Consider the following 15,544-nt stretch of genomic DNA (forward strand, 5'->3'; position numbering starts at 1 on the left):
CCTTAAGCAAAGTTGGTGGAATGTTGTGTTATGGTACATACATGTGAAAAATGCTTTCATTAAAAAAAATCTCAATAATTGCAGTAAGCTTGTCTTTAAGGAAAGTAATTGGGTAATTATATGTTTTAGTGATTCTGCTTTGCATTGATTCGTGGTTAAAACATTATTACCAGCATTTAAATTTCAATATAGAAATAAAGGGTAAGTAACATTACTGTGTAAATATAATGCATTAAAGCCAGTCATTTTATAATATGGCTGATTTTGTGCAGTATAAGTGTACAGTAAAAAATAAAAACTTATTTTTCATTTTGATTATGTATAGGAAAGGCCTGAATATTACTCATTTGAGTGTACTTGTAATGGCATTCATCTATTGGATGTACTGGGTCTGTCTTTCGATGCATTCTTCCTTCACTAATTCAAAGATGCTCTAATTAGCCACAACATTAAAACCACCGACAGGTGAAGTAATTATCTTAATACAGTAGCACCTGTCAAAGGGTGTGATGTGTTAGGCAGCAAATGAACAGTCAGTTCTTGAAGGTGATGTAATAGGCAAATGTAAGGATCTGAGTGACTTTGACTAGGGTCAAATTGTGATGGCTAGCTGGGTCAGAGCATCTCCAAAGCAGCAGGTCTTGTGGGGTATTCCCAAGATGCAATAGTTAGTATTCCCAGGAAGTCCAATCGGTAAACTGGCTACTGGGTCAGGGGCTCCCATAGCTCACTGATGTGCCGATCTGGTCTGATAATACAGAAGAGCTTCTGTAGTAGAAAGTGCTGGCCATGAGAGAGAGGAGAGGTTAGGAGCACATGTTGATACAGCACATTGCCACACCCACCACACGACAAACCAACTCAGGATCCCAGATTAGCCATGCAATGGGTGACACCTCAGTGTGAGGTTTTTTTATGGCTGGAGTGCAAAGTCTGCCACCAGCCCCCAAGTATTTCCCTGCAGGTTAGAGGACCTACATGCAGGGATGGATGCAGATTAATGTCATACCCAGGACAGACCAATTGCTCAACGGCCCAACAGAGCAGAGTCCCTTTAGGCATTTACGGGATTTGAACCAGCAACCGTCCAATTGCCAGTGCAGATCACTAGCCTCGGAGCCACCACTCCGCCATGAGAGAAAGGTGTCAAAACACACAGTGCATCACAGCTTGCTGCATATGGGGCTATATAGCTGCAGACTGACAGACACGTACCATCTTCTTAAAGATTGTTCCAGACGTGTAAACATGTAAACTCTTTCATGGCAATGAAATTCCCTGATGGCAGTGGCCTCTTTATAGCAGGATAATACAATCCCTGCTACACTGCAAAAATTGCTCAGGAATGGTTTGCGGAACATGACAAAGAGTTCAAGCTATTGACTTTGCCTCCAGTTTCCCCAGATATCAATATGATCAAACATCTATGGGATTTGCTGAAAAAAACAAGTCTGATCCATGGAGGACCCATCTTGCAACTTACAGGATTTAAAGGACCTGCTGCTAACATTTTGGTGCCAGATACCACAGGACACCTTCAAAGGTCTTGTGGAGTCCATGGCTTGATGGGTCAGAGCTGTTTTGGTGGTACAAGGAGGACCTGCACTATTAGGCACATGGTTTTGATGTTGTGTACTAATTTAAATAAACGTTTGCTTTTCAAACGATAATATTGTGTTCTTTAAAGCTAAGTTACACAGCTGGATCTGGCACGTACCTCAGGCAGTTTTTAGTAAAATCTCCATTTTTGTCAGTCTTGCAGAAATGATGTTTTTAAATGGCTGCCCACGGAAACTCATCCTCAGTTTGCCTGTAAAACACGTCATCAAATACAGTTCTTCCTAAAAATAATGAGTAACAGTAATGGCAATAATGAAGACATTTGAAATTGCACAAGAGGTTCAGGTTTAAAACAAATATATATTTTTTACTTCTGTCAATTTTATGATGAATTTGGCTCATCTTTTACAGGGCACAAGAGGGGATCTGGTGAAAGCAATGATGTTTACTTGGCAAAGTCATCCAGAAAGGCTCATAACATCAATTACACTTTACCGAGAAAACGAACACCTAAGGTACAAAAACTTATGCTTTTCATTACTGGTCCATGTTTTTCCACCGATTCCTCACACCAGACTACAGAGCTGCAGTATTTTTAACTCATGCAATCTTTAAAGAAATTTAATTTTAACTCCCCCCTCCCCACCAAAAAAAAACCTATCATAGTTAAGAGGTGTGCCACTCACTGCTGTATTGATAAATAGGTGTGCTTATTGTTTTACTCAAAAAAAGGTCTTCTTTCTGGGGTACACAGTATCTCCCCCACTCCAGGTGCCACTGGAAACTGCCTGGTAATTCTAGAATTGCACTGCTGTATTTACCTGTGCCACGAGATGCCCAGCCCTTTAAGAGACTTTCTGGAAAGCTATGAATATAAAGGATGCACTAAAGACTGATAGCTGGTTTAAACTGCTCCATAAGTGCTCCCATCAGCTGCCCACTACATTTTTATCTCTTACCCCATGCTAAATTACTTCCAAAATGACAAGTTCTTAGTACGGTGGAATTTCAGACTGCACTAGTAGACGGGCCTGTGGTGGAGCTACTGTAGACTTCATTTGCTGCTGGAGTTCATCAAAAGCTGTTGGTTTCTCCAGAGCATCCTCAACATCATTACTTTAGGCATCAATAACTCTCAAATGTGTAACAAAGTGCAGAGGAAGAACAAAAAATGAATTAACAATATTGTATCTGTCTATCACAAGAACTTCAGGCCATTGATCACACTGACAAATGTTTGTCTATATTTGATATTTGTATTGTTAAAGCAGAAAATTAATCACAGATTTAAAATGTAACCACACTGATAATTAGCAACAAACAACATTAGAGTGCTGCAACTAAAAGTAAACTTTTTTGGCGAGATCAGATTCAAATCACATTATCTGTTCAAGAACATGTTTGTAGCCATATATGCTCCAGAATATAGTCATGACTGGAATGCCTTTGTGCCCCAATTGTTGATTCCCCTACTCCCACCTCTTGACTTTGACCTTTCATTTAGTTTTGTCATGATTAACAAATGATTATGGAAGGAAGTACAGTGTGCTTCATGGAAACGCTAATTTACATGTAATCAGTTTGTTAATGAGGCTTGCTCAGTCTGAAATCCAGTAAAAATGAATTAAATGTAATACACCTTTTCATTTCAGTTCTAATTTGCAAAGATATTGTGTCGCATTAAACAGCAAATTTAATTTCACCACAAACAAATCCTGCCATTTTACATCCATTCACATCTCTCTATTATAATATAAAAATCCTGGGACGAGACAAGACTTTTTATCCTGGGACGAGACGTGACTTTTTCAGAGAGATTTACCCATGTCCGGGGCCGGAAATAAAAGACAAAGAGCAGATGACAAAGTAGAACGTCATAAAGAAGTTTCAAAAACGTTGGCACGATACACATGCAGAGCGGGTTAGAGACAATTAAAGTACTAAAATTCAAAAGTCCCAGAAAAATTGATAGTAAAGACCGAAGCTCAAACAAATGGAAATTATTACTCAGTGAAATAACAGAACAGCGAAAAGAGATTGAATATATTGTTCGGATTTAAAGTTCAAATTGGAGACTTTGAGATCGTCTAATTCGTGTTGCCATCAGGGAAAAGCAGTGTTTCTTCCCAATGAAGAGGCATACCCGTGAGAATGAAAATATTTGTTGTTTGGTGAAAGTGAAATCCACATACGCGAGTGGCAGAGACGAGAACTGGCTGGTGCGTAGCGGAGGCGGGGGTGGGGTTGTAGAGCGAAGCAAGCAGGGGGCAAAGCCACCTAGTTTTATAGGAAATCACAGTAAATAAAACAGAATTAAGGTAACAAATAGACACTTGTTTAATATCTGCTTATACTAAATTCTTTACAGCTTACACAGAAGCTGGAAATCTTACCGTATACTGTACATAGTATGAGGATTTTTTTATTACATCATGGACTGTAAAACAACTTTTGATCTGAAAGTTATTAAAATATTTTATTCACTGTAGAGGTATATTAAGTGATCGACTGTCTACACTCATACTGGGCGGCAAGGTGGTGAGTGCTGCTATCGCCTCACAGCAAGGGCACCAGGGTTATAGGTACTCCCTGCATGGAATTTGTATGTTTTCCACATGTCTGTGTGGCTTTCTTCCCACAGTCCAAAAATACATGCAGGACAGATAGATTGGCATTGCCAATTTGGCACGAGTATTTGGATTTGCGTGTTCATGCTGTGTTGGACTGGTGTCCTGTCCTGGTGTCGTTCCTGCCTTGTGCCCAGTACTTGCTGGGATAGGCGCCAGCTTCCCTATGACCCTGCACTGGACAAATAGGTTATGAAAATAGATGGATAATTGCGTAAAGGTTAAAAACACTACACTAATGCACTATAAAAACATTTTTGGTTCATATCAGGATGAGAAGAAATCAGAGGAAGATGATGCCACAAATAAAAGAAGGAGGAGAAGTTTCAATTATTTAGAAGAGGTGAGATGAAATGATTTTCAGTGTGTCGTACTGTAAATTAGAAATGAAAATGATTTGTGTCTCTTCTCTTAGTTAAACTTGTGTATTTTACTAGTGCTTTTGTGGGCGGCTTACTTCTTTAGGTTACTGTTTTGTGCCTGTTTCAAATGAGATATTTTTATCTGCCTGTAAACATTAAAATACAAAAAGGAAGATCACAAACTGAATGGCAGTACGGGCCGCAATCTCACAACAGTCTGTTTATAAGCAGCAGCCAATTTGTACAAAGTAATAAAGTGAAACAATTTGTGGATAGGAAGAGCAACATTTAGAATGACTAAAAACTATGTGATTAAAGGCATGTTACCACGACTAGGGCGAAAACCACACTGTTTCTCCTGAATCCGAGCTTCAACTATCTGACAGACCCTCCTCTCCAGGACCCCCGAATAGACTTTTCCAGGGAGTTTGAGGAGTGTGATCCCTCTGTTGTTGGAAAACACCTTCTGGTCTCTTTTCCTAAAGAAGGGGATCCAGAGGCACTGTCCCCGATGTCCATGCGATGTTGCAGAGGCGTGTCAACCAAGACAATTCTACAACATCCAGAGCCTTGAGGAACTCTGGGCGTATCTCATCCTCCCCCGGGGCCCTGCCACCAAGGAGTTTTTTGATCACCTCAGTGACCTCAGTCCCAGAGATGGGACAGCCCACCTCCGTGTCCCCAGGCTCTGCTTCCTCATTGGAAGGCATGTTAGTGGGATTGAGGAGGTCTTCAAAGTACTCCCCCAACCGACCCACAACGTCCTGAGTCGAGGTCAGCAGCGCACCATCCCCACCATACACAGTGTTGCCACTGCACCGCTTTCCTCTCCTGAGATGCCGAATTGTGGACCAGAATCTCCTTGAAGCCGTCCAGAAGTCGTTCTCCATGGCCTCCCCAAACTCCTTCCACGCCTGAGTTTTTGCCTCAGCAACCACCGAAACCGCATTCCACTTGGCCTGCCGGTACCTATTAGCTGCCTCTGGAGTCCCACAGGACAAAAAGGTCCTGTAGGAGTCCTTCTTCAGCTTGACAGCATCCCTTACCGCCGGTGTCTGCCAATGGGTTTGGGGATTGCCGCCACGACAGGCACTGACCACCTTACGGCCACAGCTCCGGTCAGCCGCCTCAACAATAGAGGCATGGAACATGGCCCATTTGGACTCAATGTCCCCCACCTCCCTCGGGACGTGGTCAAAGTTCTGCTGGAGGTGGGAGTTGAAGCTACTTCTGACAGGGGACTCTGCCAGCCGTTCCCAGCAGACCCTCACAACACATTTGGGCCTACCAGGCCTGACCGGCATCCTCCCCCACCATTGAAGCCAACTCACCACCAGGTGGTGATCAGTTGACAACTCCGCCCCTTTCTTCACCCGAGTGTCCAAGACATGTGGCCGCAAGTCCGATGACACAACCACAAAGTCGATCATCTAACTGAGGCTTAGGGTGTTCTGGTGCCAGGTGCACATATGGACACCACTATGCTTGAACATGGTGTTCGTTATGGACAATTCGTGATGAATACAGAAGTCCAATAACAAAACACCGCTCGGGTTCAGATCGGGGGGGCCATTCCTTTCAATCATGCCCTTCCAGGTCTCACTGACATTGCCCACTTGAGCATTGAAGTCTACCAGCAGAACAAGGGAGTCCCTAGAAGGTGTGCCCTCTTGCACCCTCTCCAGGGAATCCAAAAAGGGTTGGTACTCCAGACTGCTGTTCGGTGCACATGCACAAACAACAGTTAGGACCTGGCCCCCCCACCCAAAGGTGAGGCAATGAGGAAGCAGACCCTGGGGACTCGAAGGTGGGCTCTCCCATCTCTGGGACTGAGGTCACTGAGGTGGTCAAAAAACTCCTTGGTGGCAGGGCCCTGGGGGTGGATGAGATACGGCCGGAGTTCCTCAAGGCTCTGGATGTTGTAGGGCTGTTTTGGTTGACACGCCTCTGCAACATCGCATGGACATCAGGGACAGTGCCTCTGGATTGGCAGACTGAGGCGGTGGTACCCCTATTTAAGAAAGGGGAACGGAGGGTGTATTCCAACTACAGAGGGATCACACTCCTCAGCCTCCCTGGAAAAGTGTATTCAGGGGTCCTGGAGAGGAGGGTCTGTCAGATAGTCGAACCCTGGATTCAGGAGGAACAGTGTGGTTTTCGTCCTGGTCGCGTAACAGTGGACTGGCTCTACACCCTTAGCAGGATCCTGGAGGATGCATGGGAGTTTGCCCAACCAGTCTACATGTGTTTTGTGGACTTGGAAAAGGAGTTCGACCATGTCCCTCGGGTAATCCTGTGGAGGGTGCTCCGAGAATATGGGGTACCAGACCCCCGATAAGGGCTGTTCGGTCCCTGTATGATTGGTGTCAGAGCTTGGTCCGCATTGCTGGCAGTACGTCGAACCTGTTTCTGGTGAGAGTTGGACTTCGCCAGGGCTACCCTTTGTCACTGATTCTGTTAATAACTTCTATGGACAGAATTTCTAGGCAAAGCCAGGGCGTGGAGGGGGTCCGGCTTGGTGGGCTCAGGATTGGGTCACTGCTTTTTGCAGATGATGATGTCCTGTTTGCTTCATCAGGCCGTGGTCTTCAGCTCTCAATGGATCGGTTCACAGCCGAGTGTGAAGCGGCTGGGATGGGAATCAGCACCTCCAAATCCAAAACCATGGTCCTCAGCTGGAAAAGGGTGGAGTGCCCTGTCAGGGTTGGGAGCAAGATCCTGCCTCAAGTGGAGGAGTTCAAGTATCTCAGGGTCTTGTTCATGAGTGAGGAAAGAATGGAGCGGGAGATTGACAGGCGGATTGGTGCGCCGTACGCAGTGATGCGGGCTCTGCATCGGTCTGTCGTGGCAAAAAAGGAGCTGAGCAGCAAGGCAAAGCTCTCAGTTTACCAGTTGATCTACGTTCCTACCCTCACCTATGGTCATTAGCTGTGGATAGTTACCGAAAGAACGAGATCGCGAATACAAGCGGCTGAAATGAGTTTCCTTCGCAGGGTGTCTGGGCTTTCCCTTAAAGATAGGGTGAGGAGCTCAGTCATCCGGGAGGAGCTCAGAGTAGAGCCACTGCTCCTCCGCATCGAGAGGAGTCAGATGAGGTGGCTCGGGCATCTGATCAGGATGCCTCCTGGACGCCTCCCTGGTGAGGTGTTCTGGGGACGTCCAACCGGGAGGAGGCCCCAGGGAAGACCCAGGACACGCTGGAGGGACTATGTCTCCTGGCTGGCCTGGGAACGCCTTGGGATTCTCCCGGAAGAGCTGGAACAAGTGGCCAGGGAGAGGGAAGTCTGGGCATCTCTGCTCAAACTGCTGCCCCCACGACCCGACCTCGGATAAGCGTAAGAGGATGGATGGATGGATGGATATGTGATTAAATGATCAGAGCCAGATGATATTTAGTAGAAAATCCTAAAACCAGTATGAAAATTGAAGACCAAATTACAAAATTTAAGTTCTGTACTTTATATGCTGCACAGACCTACAGTATATATTCTTTCTTTGTTTGAATGGTTAATTGTATATTCATTGTAAATGTTTATTTTTTTTTTTATTCTTTTAGACATCTAACAATTCCAACTGGAGTACCACTTCTGCAAGTGAATGTGGAGAAGGAAAGGATAACTTGAATCAAAACAAAGTGAAATCAATGGCTTCACAGCTTCTTGCAAAATTTGAAGAAAATGCCCCTAGCACTTCATTACGGCGACAGGTACATATGACAGTAGTTCTGAAGTATTTTTCTCATAAAGGTTTGTATTGTGGCCAGATTTAGTAACTTAAGTTTTTCTCAAAGCAACTTTATATTTATAAAATAAAAATACAAGGTTGGTATTTTTTAGGGCCCGGGTATTTGACCTGTGCATTAGGCCTTATTATTTAAATCAGTTTAGTAATTTAGACTTTTCTTTTATTTCCCAAAAGCTTTTAAGAATTAAAAAGAATAAATTCTAAATAGTTTATACTCTCTGATAAGTGTATGTGCATTAATCCTTTAACAATTCTTGTTTCGTATTTAAAATGTTGGGATGAGGGACAGACATAACTTATATGTTCTAGTAAAACAAAGCAGATATACTGTATATGTCACATTTCAGGTGACAGGACAGTTAAAACATGTTCATTCTTAGGGTCTGAGTCTAATCACATGATATTTGAAATGGGGTTTTTTATATCTTTCTGTCTGTAGCTCTTCAGTAATACTGTATGAGTCAATCACAAATACTTGTTACAGTGTTAATACACATTTGTTTTGCAAACTGAAATATGAATGAGTAGATATTTTAAGATTTTTTTAGTAGCCTACCATAGCAAAAGTAGACAACCTTTATCTCAATATATTTAATATTGTACTGTATACGTCTTATTTTAAAATGAGTTATTATTTTACTGGCTAGACTTTCAGACCTTACTAGTATGAGTTGAAACTTGCATCATGTACACTTCATGGCTCTCACACAGCTGATGGGAAATGTAGAACACAAGCATTGTTCTTTTAATAATGATCTTTCTACTAGAAAGAAGACCATGACACATACAGTGTATTGTTGACAATGTTACATTATTGCGTCTTTCAGATTTTTTTAAACCATATGGCATGTAACATACAGCATCTGGAGCACAAAAATGATGTTGCTTGTGAAAAACGTCAAAATAATATCAAGATGACATCACCAGAATAACACAATGCAAACGATTGTTCATAAAACTTAGTAATAAATCTTGATCAAAGACAGATGCAGTAGAAATTCATTAATAAAACATTCCAATCAACTGCTTCAAAGGCAACGCGGTGACAAAATATTCAAAACCACAGGATAGTTGGATCTTTGTGTTCATACAACTGTGCTGGAAATGTAATGGACCTGGGGAATGCAGCAGCACGGCACTCTCCTCCTTCAAACATCCCTGATCTACTATAGATATACCCCTGTTGGTACTGACAAACAATGGAACCCCACCCTAAACAATGCTTTGGTGTGCTGTGCCACAAATGTGAAATTCAACCTAAAGTAACAGAACATTTTTTAGACGCTTACCTGCCTCTACTACATCAGGATAGTTTTCCAGAACAAATAAGGGAGGTGTATGCAGTAGGGAACTAGACTATACCATTCATGACAGCTCTAAGGACATGTGCTTGCGTTTCACATCTCCCGTGAGCATTCTGGGAGCCAAGAAGTCCATAGAACATAAGGGTCATCCAAAATATAAAACAACTTTTACAGGTGAGCAGACTTGCTTTTCTTGATGTCAATGATAGCTCTCTCATTCTTTCTACCTGTCTCCTGTTGTTTCCAATTTTTCCTTTCTGTCCTCCAAAAATGAACTCCACTGGATTAAATGAATTTGCTCTCTTAAGACTGATGCTGGTTTTAGTGAAGTGAAACCAGCCAGGCCCCATTCTCTTGATTTGTCTGAAAACCCACGCTTTGCAAAACCTAAGGACAATACTACTCCCAGTTCAGCTACTCCTCAGAAAAGGCAGGTATGAGACTGTGCTTATTAACTAAACCATGTTTTTAGCACAAAAAACACTATATAGCCAAATGTTTGGGACACCTGACCATCACACCTACATGAGCATGTTGGACATCCCATTCCAAAACCATTGGCATTAATATGGATTTGGCCCTAACTTTCTGGCTGGAACAGCCTCAATGCTTTCCACAAGATTTTGGAGCATATATATGGGAATTTATGCCCTGTCAGCCAAAAGAGCATTTGTGAGGTCAGTTACTGATGTTGGACAAGAAGACCTGGCTTGCAACTAGCGTTTCAATTCATAACAAAAGTGTTCAATAGGGATGATCTCACTGCTCTGTGTAGGCCACTCGACTTCCTCCACAACAAACATGTCAAACCATTGCTTTATATACCTGCCTTTGTGCACGGGGTGGGGTGGGGCACAGTCTTGCTGGAACAGAAAGGGCTTTCCTTAAAAATTTGCCACAAAATTGAAAGTGCATAGTTGTCTAAAATGTCTTTGTATGCTGTGATATTAGTAGTACCCATCACTGAAACTGAGGGGCCTAGCCTAAACCCTTAAAACAGGCCCCGACCTAGGTCCCTTCTACACTGAACTTCACAGTAGGCACTACGCAGTGTAGAAGGTAGTGTTCTCCTGTCATTTGTCTAACCCAGATTCAAACGTCAGACTGCCAGATAGTGAAACATGAGTCCAGTGACAGCAAAATGTACACCACTCCAACTGAACTTTGGCATTACGCATAGTGATCTTAGGCTTGTGTGCCGCGTTTTTATGTTACTTCCTACAACCTTGTGCTGATGCTCCTTCCAAAGACAATTTGGAGCTCTGTTGTGAGTGATGCAACAGAGAATAAAGGATTTTTACACACTATGTACTTCAGCACTTGGCAGCCTCACAGTGTGAGTTTTCATGGACTGCCTCTTTAAGGCTGAGCTGGTGTTGCTCCAAAATGCTTCCACTTCACAATAATAGCACTTACATTTGACTGGGGCAGATCTCGCAGAGCAGAAGTTTCACATACTGACTTACGGCAAGGAAGGGATCCTGTAACAGTGCCATGTTTAAATTCACTGAGCCCTTCAGTTTGACCCGTTCTGCTGCTAAAGTTTGACAATGCAAATTGCACGGCTGTGTGCTTCATTTTATTGTTGAAACACCTGAACTTAATATGTGAAGTGGTGTCCGCTTACTTTTGGCCATATAGTGTAGCTTATTCAAAGTTAGTAACAAAAGCTAAACAAATTAGCTTGGATCAAAAAGGGTTTCATCACTTTCTTCATTATTTTTGAAATATAGTTTGCATTTGAGTGAATAAGTCTAATTGTTAACATTACGTAAAATTCTCAAAGCATGGGCTTTTCACTTTATATTTTCAGTATCATTCTGCGTCTTCTTCTCAGTATCTGGCTAATTGTTCCAGTAAGTCTTTTCAATGTGCCGAATTCATACAGCAGAAGCCCAAGCAGGTTAATACAGAGGTACAGGTAAAGTGTACAGAGCCCTCCACCTCCTGCCGCTCTACTGTCTTAGCAGTTTCAGGGATGCTACAGCGGCTTCAGCACCTTGAAGACAAAATTGCACAGGTGACTAGCTGCCCTTTTTTTCTCTGATGTTCATAATATTTTTCTTTTCTGTCTTTCTGTACTTTTCTGTATGTTTCTACTTAGTCTGGCAGTGTATCGATAACAGTCAAATGCTTATACTTTACCTTTGTTTAGACAACACAATTTCTTTGATTATTATTCTTTAATAGACATCTTCAGAATCATTCCCTTTGTGTTACTTGTTTGACACAGATTCTCAAGTGGTCTTATAAAAGTATACAGTATTATGTCTGGTAAAAAAAATTAAACCAAACCTTACAGTATGATAACACTTGCATAATTCTCTGAATAATTATCCTGCAAACTATCCTAGTAGTAGTGAAGTACAGGATGATACGATGAAGCTCTAGATTATTGGCAGAAAGCACACACACTGGGTTGATAAAACTTTCTTCCAAAACTTGACATGACATTTTATCTCTCATGGTTGGGTTTCAGTCGCTGTTTAAGTCCAACAATAGATGGATTTTTTGCCATTCTTTTCTAATTTTGAAAATGCAAAATATGTTGATTAAAGTATTATTATTTAGGTCAAAATCTTAAAATTCTTACCAGCAAGTGCTAATTAACAAGCATTATTATTATTATTATTGTAATGTTGTTTTATTTTCAAATGTGTCCTTTTTTGCTAAGTGTATTTCTTTGACTGATTTCAGTTTTATTTTGATGAAAGCTGACGTCATTTTCTTGTTTGAAACTCTCTGAGCAGCGTGTCCAGGTCCAAGATGAAGTATGCTGCTAATTACAGGCTCTCTTAAGATTCTGAATGCAAAGACAAAGCTGTAGTGAATTACATGCCCGCCCTTGGTCAACACTAATGTTTTTATGGATTTTTTTTGAAAAAAACTTTTTTTTCTAAATATTGCTGAATAAACTGTAGGATAGCATGTGAATATTAGATACAATGTACTGAGGCAAGCTAAATCAGTAAATGGGTGTATAAAGCAATCAAAAATGAAATACCATTGCAAAATATAATACTTAATATGATATGCTAGTATACGGCACAGACAGGCAGAAGCAGAAGCACAGCACAAAATACCCTTAATATTCAGAGCTGGGGAACACAGCACAGTAGAGCTCAGCACCAGAGTATAAAAGCCTCAGTCCCTTCCTTCTCCCAGCTCCATGGAGTGCTCCTGAAGGCTCATCAGCATTACCTGGAATCACTTACAGGTGTGATGGGAGTTCAATGTAGGGTTCTGCAGCGCCCTCTGGCAGCCCCCACTGAACTCACCAGGGCTGTACCAAACTCCAACTTCCAGGGGGCCTGCAAGAATCTATGGTGCCACAGCCGACCTGGAGGGCATCCAGAAGAAAGTAGTACCTTATGGATGTTCTCTCCCCTGGTCCTTCCATCCAGCTGATGTCCCGATTGGGTAATAGCCATGGCCACCCGTTACACATATATATTGTAATATATATACACAGTGGATTTATTTATAAAATATTCAGCCCCTTTTCCTTTCTGCACACTTTATTGTGTATTTTTTGTAGATTTAATTTTAAATGGATAAATTTGCCATTTTTGCCCCTCAATCTATAGTCAATGACTCTTAATGAAAAAGTGAAAATATGTTTACAGAAAGATTTTAAAATGTATTAAATACCAAAAATGAGATCCTTGGCTGTTGCACTCCACATTGCGGTCACGTACATCTTGCTTGCTATTTTTGTCCTTGAGATGCGTCTAGAACTTGACTGAATGTAGTACAGTATATATAATTTCTTTTTTTAACTTGTGGTTTTACAGCTAGTCCATTTCTCTCTCCTCCTTCAACATATAACCTTCTCTCCCTTGTGATTTTTAGTCTACCTTTATCCAGAACCTCAAGGAGAATGGGTGTGCTGTAGTCAGATAATTATCTCCTGCAGAAAAAATATTATGGCTCCTCACCAATACTGCACCCTTCACGTCCATACAGTCCTTGTAAACAACTTGGCTTCTTCTGGTTTATGTAGGCTATCACGTTCAGTATGAGAAGAGTGGCAAAAGATGACTTTTATAGTGATTTACATACAGCCCTTCAGCATCTGCCCGCTCTTAAGCTTGTGCATACATTTTGGTACACAATAATGGCAATTTTCCTATTTCAGATTGGACTGTGGCTCTGCTGGGCATTTGCCATACTGCCCAGATAAACCATACTTTAGCTTTGGCACATGAATGTCAGTTTTTAAATGTAAACAACATTTATTTTAATCTCACAATGTCTAATAGGCAAAAAGTCCTTAATAAGGTGGTAAGATTTCAAACTGAAAGTATAGCCAGCCACTGCATATTGGTTATTAAAAGAAGTCAGTCATAATCTTTGACGTGTATCTACAGTATGTCTAATCATCCTTATGGAACATTGTCAAAATATCTGCAATCTGCTTACATTCCTGTGATGGAAATGTGAGCTTTTGTTCTTCATCAAACTTACTTTCATCTTTATCTTTGCTGTCCACATTTTTAGAGAAGAGCTCAGTCCCTGTCAGCTAGGGAATTTAATAAAAAAAGCATTAAGGAGAAGGCTGCTCACCTCTGTTCATTGTTCGACTACATGGCTTTCAGACCACAGGTGATTGCTTGTCTGCCTGCCTGTGTTCTTCTTGTTGAGTGCCATTTTTGGATTTGCACACATGTTCTTTGCATCCTGTATTTGAACTTCAGCATGAGGCATATGATATAGAAGTGTAACATAACCAGTATGAAAATACTTAAGTGTTTATTGAAATGACTAATTATTGTATTCCACCTAACTTGTCATTAATACCATTTGTAAATATTTTATGGACCTAGTTTTACTAATCTGTTCATTCATTAAAGAAAATGACATGCTTTACAAAAATATTTATTTATAATATAATCAATGCTCATACATTTTTCTCATCTCTGGACAATATGCATTATTTTAAAAAAATATATATATGTGTATGTATGTATGTACTTATTTATTTTTATATTATATATTGTATACATTTTGTTTATGTATTGTCCTTTTCATACTGAAAGTACAGTACTTAAAAATAATAAAAAGTTAGGCATTTCAATGTTAAGGGAGGTCTCTGATGACAAGAATGTGTGAACATGATAAAATCTATGCTTAAGATATCTGGAAATCTGTTGTCTAATTTTTTTCATTCCCTACGGTCCTTTCACATAAAATGTTGATTGTTTGTGCATTGTTCTGATATAAACTTCTTACCCATTGCCAATGTACATGTGTTTCTATACAGTCAACCATGCCTGCTCCCAGCCTCCCCCATCCTAGGCCCAAAACTAGCCCAGCTTTTCCTTCCATTGCCTCATCTTCATCTTCATATCCATCTCATGTGACATCTCGTTCTCCGCTGTCATCTCCTCAGGTACGGTAAACGTTCAGCAGATTTACCAGCACAATAAGTTCTCTGCTTGGTGAACAAACTGAAATAAAAACAAAATCCCCAGAATAACAGGTGCTCACATGCTTGCAGTATTTTATTTCACGTTTTTGAATGTTTTAATTATTTATCAGTAGACTGAAATAGCTTTGTTGAGCTTAACAAAATGGAAAGTTAAGAAAGGTATTGTCCATATGCAAAATCAGACAGCATAGAGCTCCTACTGGCTGAAAACCCCATTATTGAATAATGTTGCATGTTGCCAAAATATAATATTTTAGTAAGGATATTATCTTCAGTATGGTCAATTCAGGTATTCAGACTGTTGGCAGGTATAAATCATTTTTAATAATCTAATCTCATTTTTTGTCAGCCAGCTCAGATTTAAACCATAGACGTCACCCTTGAAATATGCATTGCATTCACAATCAGTTGAGCAAACAGCAGGTTAAGTATAGCATTCGAGTTTGTTAAGAAAGGATATATTTTAACTCATATAGCATCCTTGTTTTGTGTTTTTAGCATCATGTTTAGCTATGT

General features: G+C 41.0%; 1 protein-coding gene and 1 long non-coding RNA gene across 16 annotated transcripts in view; one reads left to right on the top strand and one right to left on the bottom strand.

Annotated features, from left to right (window-relative positions):
* The window catches only part of LOC120526805 (F-actin-monooxygenase MICAL2-like), a 346,702-nt gene that overhangs the window by 162,805 nt on the left and 168,353 nt on the right, over positions 1-15,544 (top strand). For 6 of the 8 annotated variants that reach the window (XM_039749949.1, XM_039749960.1, XM_039749956.1 and 3 more), the window contains exons 14-20: positions 1,972-2,075; positions 4,459-4,530; positions 8,106-8,255; positions 9,906-10,031; positions 11,411-11,617; positions 14,098-14,202; positions 14,861-14,989. In XM_039749949.1, the coding sequence (XP_039605883.1) occupies positions 1,972-2,075; positions 4,459-4,530; positions 8,106-8,255; positions 9,906-10,031; positions 11,411-11,617; positions 14,098-14,202; positions 14,861-14,989 (893 nt within the window). The remainder of the gene's footprint in view (positions 1-1,971; positions 2,076-4,458; positions 4,531-8,105; positions 8,256-9,905; positions 10,032-11,410; positions 11,618-14,097; positions 14,203-14,860; positions 14,990-15,544) is intronic. The other 2 variants (XM_039749963.1, XM_039749966.1) reach the window with 2 other exon arrangements.
* LOC120526874 overlaps positions 1-15,544 on the bottom strand; it is a 215,298-nt gene that overhangs the window by 58,632 nt on the left and 141,122 nt on the right. For 3 of the 8 annotated variants that reach the window (XR_005633226.1, XR_005633210.1, XR_005633214.1), the window contains one exon: positions 14,939-15,047. The exons of 1 other annotated variant lie outside the window; for it this stretch is intronic. This is a non-coding gene — a long non-coding RNA (uncharacterized LOC120526874). Of the gene's footprint in view, positions 1-14,938; positions 15,048-15,544 lie in introns of those variants that run through there. 4 more of the 8 variants (XR_005633230.1, XR_005633221.1, XR_005633223.1 and 1 more) reach the window with 3 other exon arrangements.

The sequence above is a fragment of the Polypterus senegalus genome, chromosome 1, assembly GCF_016835505.1.
Source record: "Polypterus senegalus isolate Bchr_013 chromosome 1, ASM1683550v1, whole genome shotgun sequence".
NCBI classification, from domain to species: domain Eukaryota; kingdom Metazoa; phylum Chordata; class Cladistia; order Polypteriformes; family Polypteridae; genus Polypterus; species Polypterus senegalus.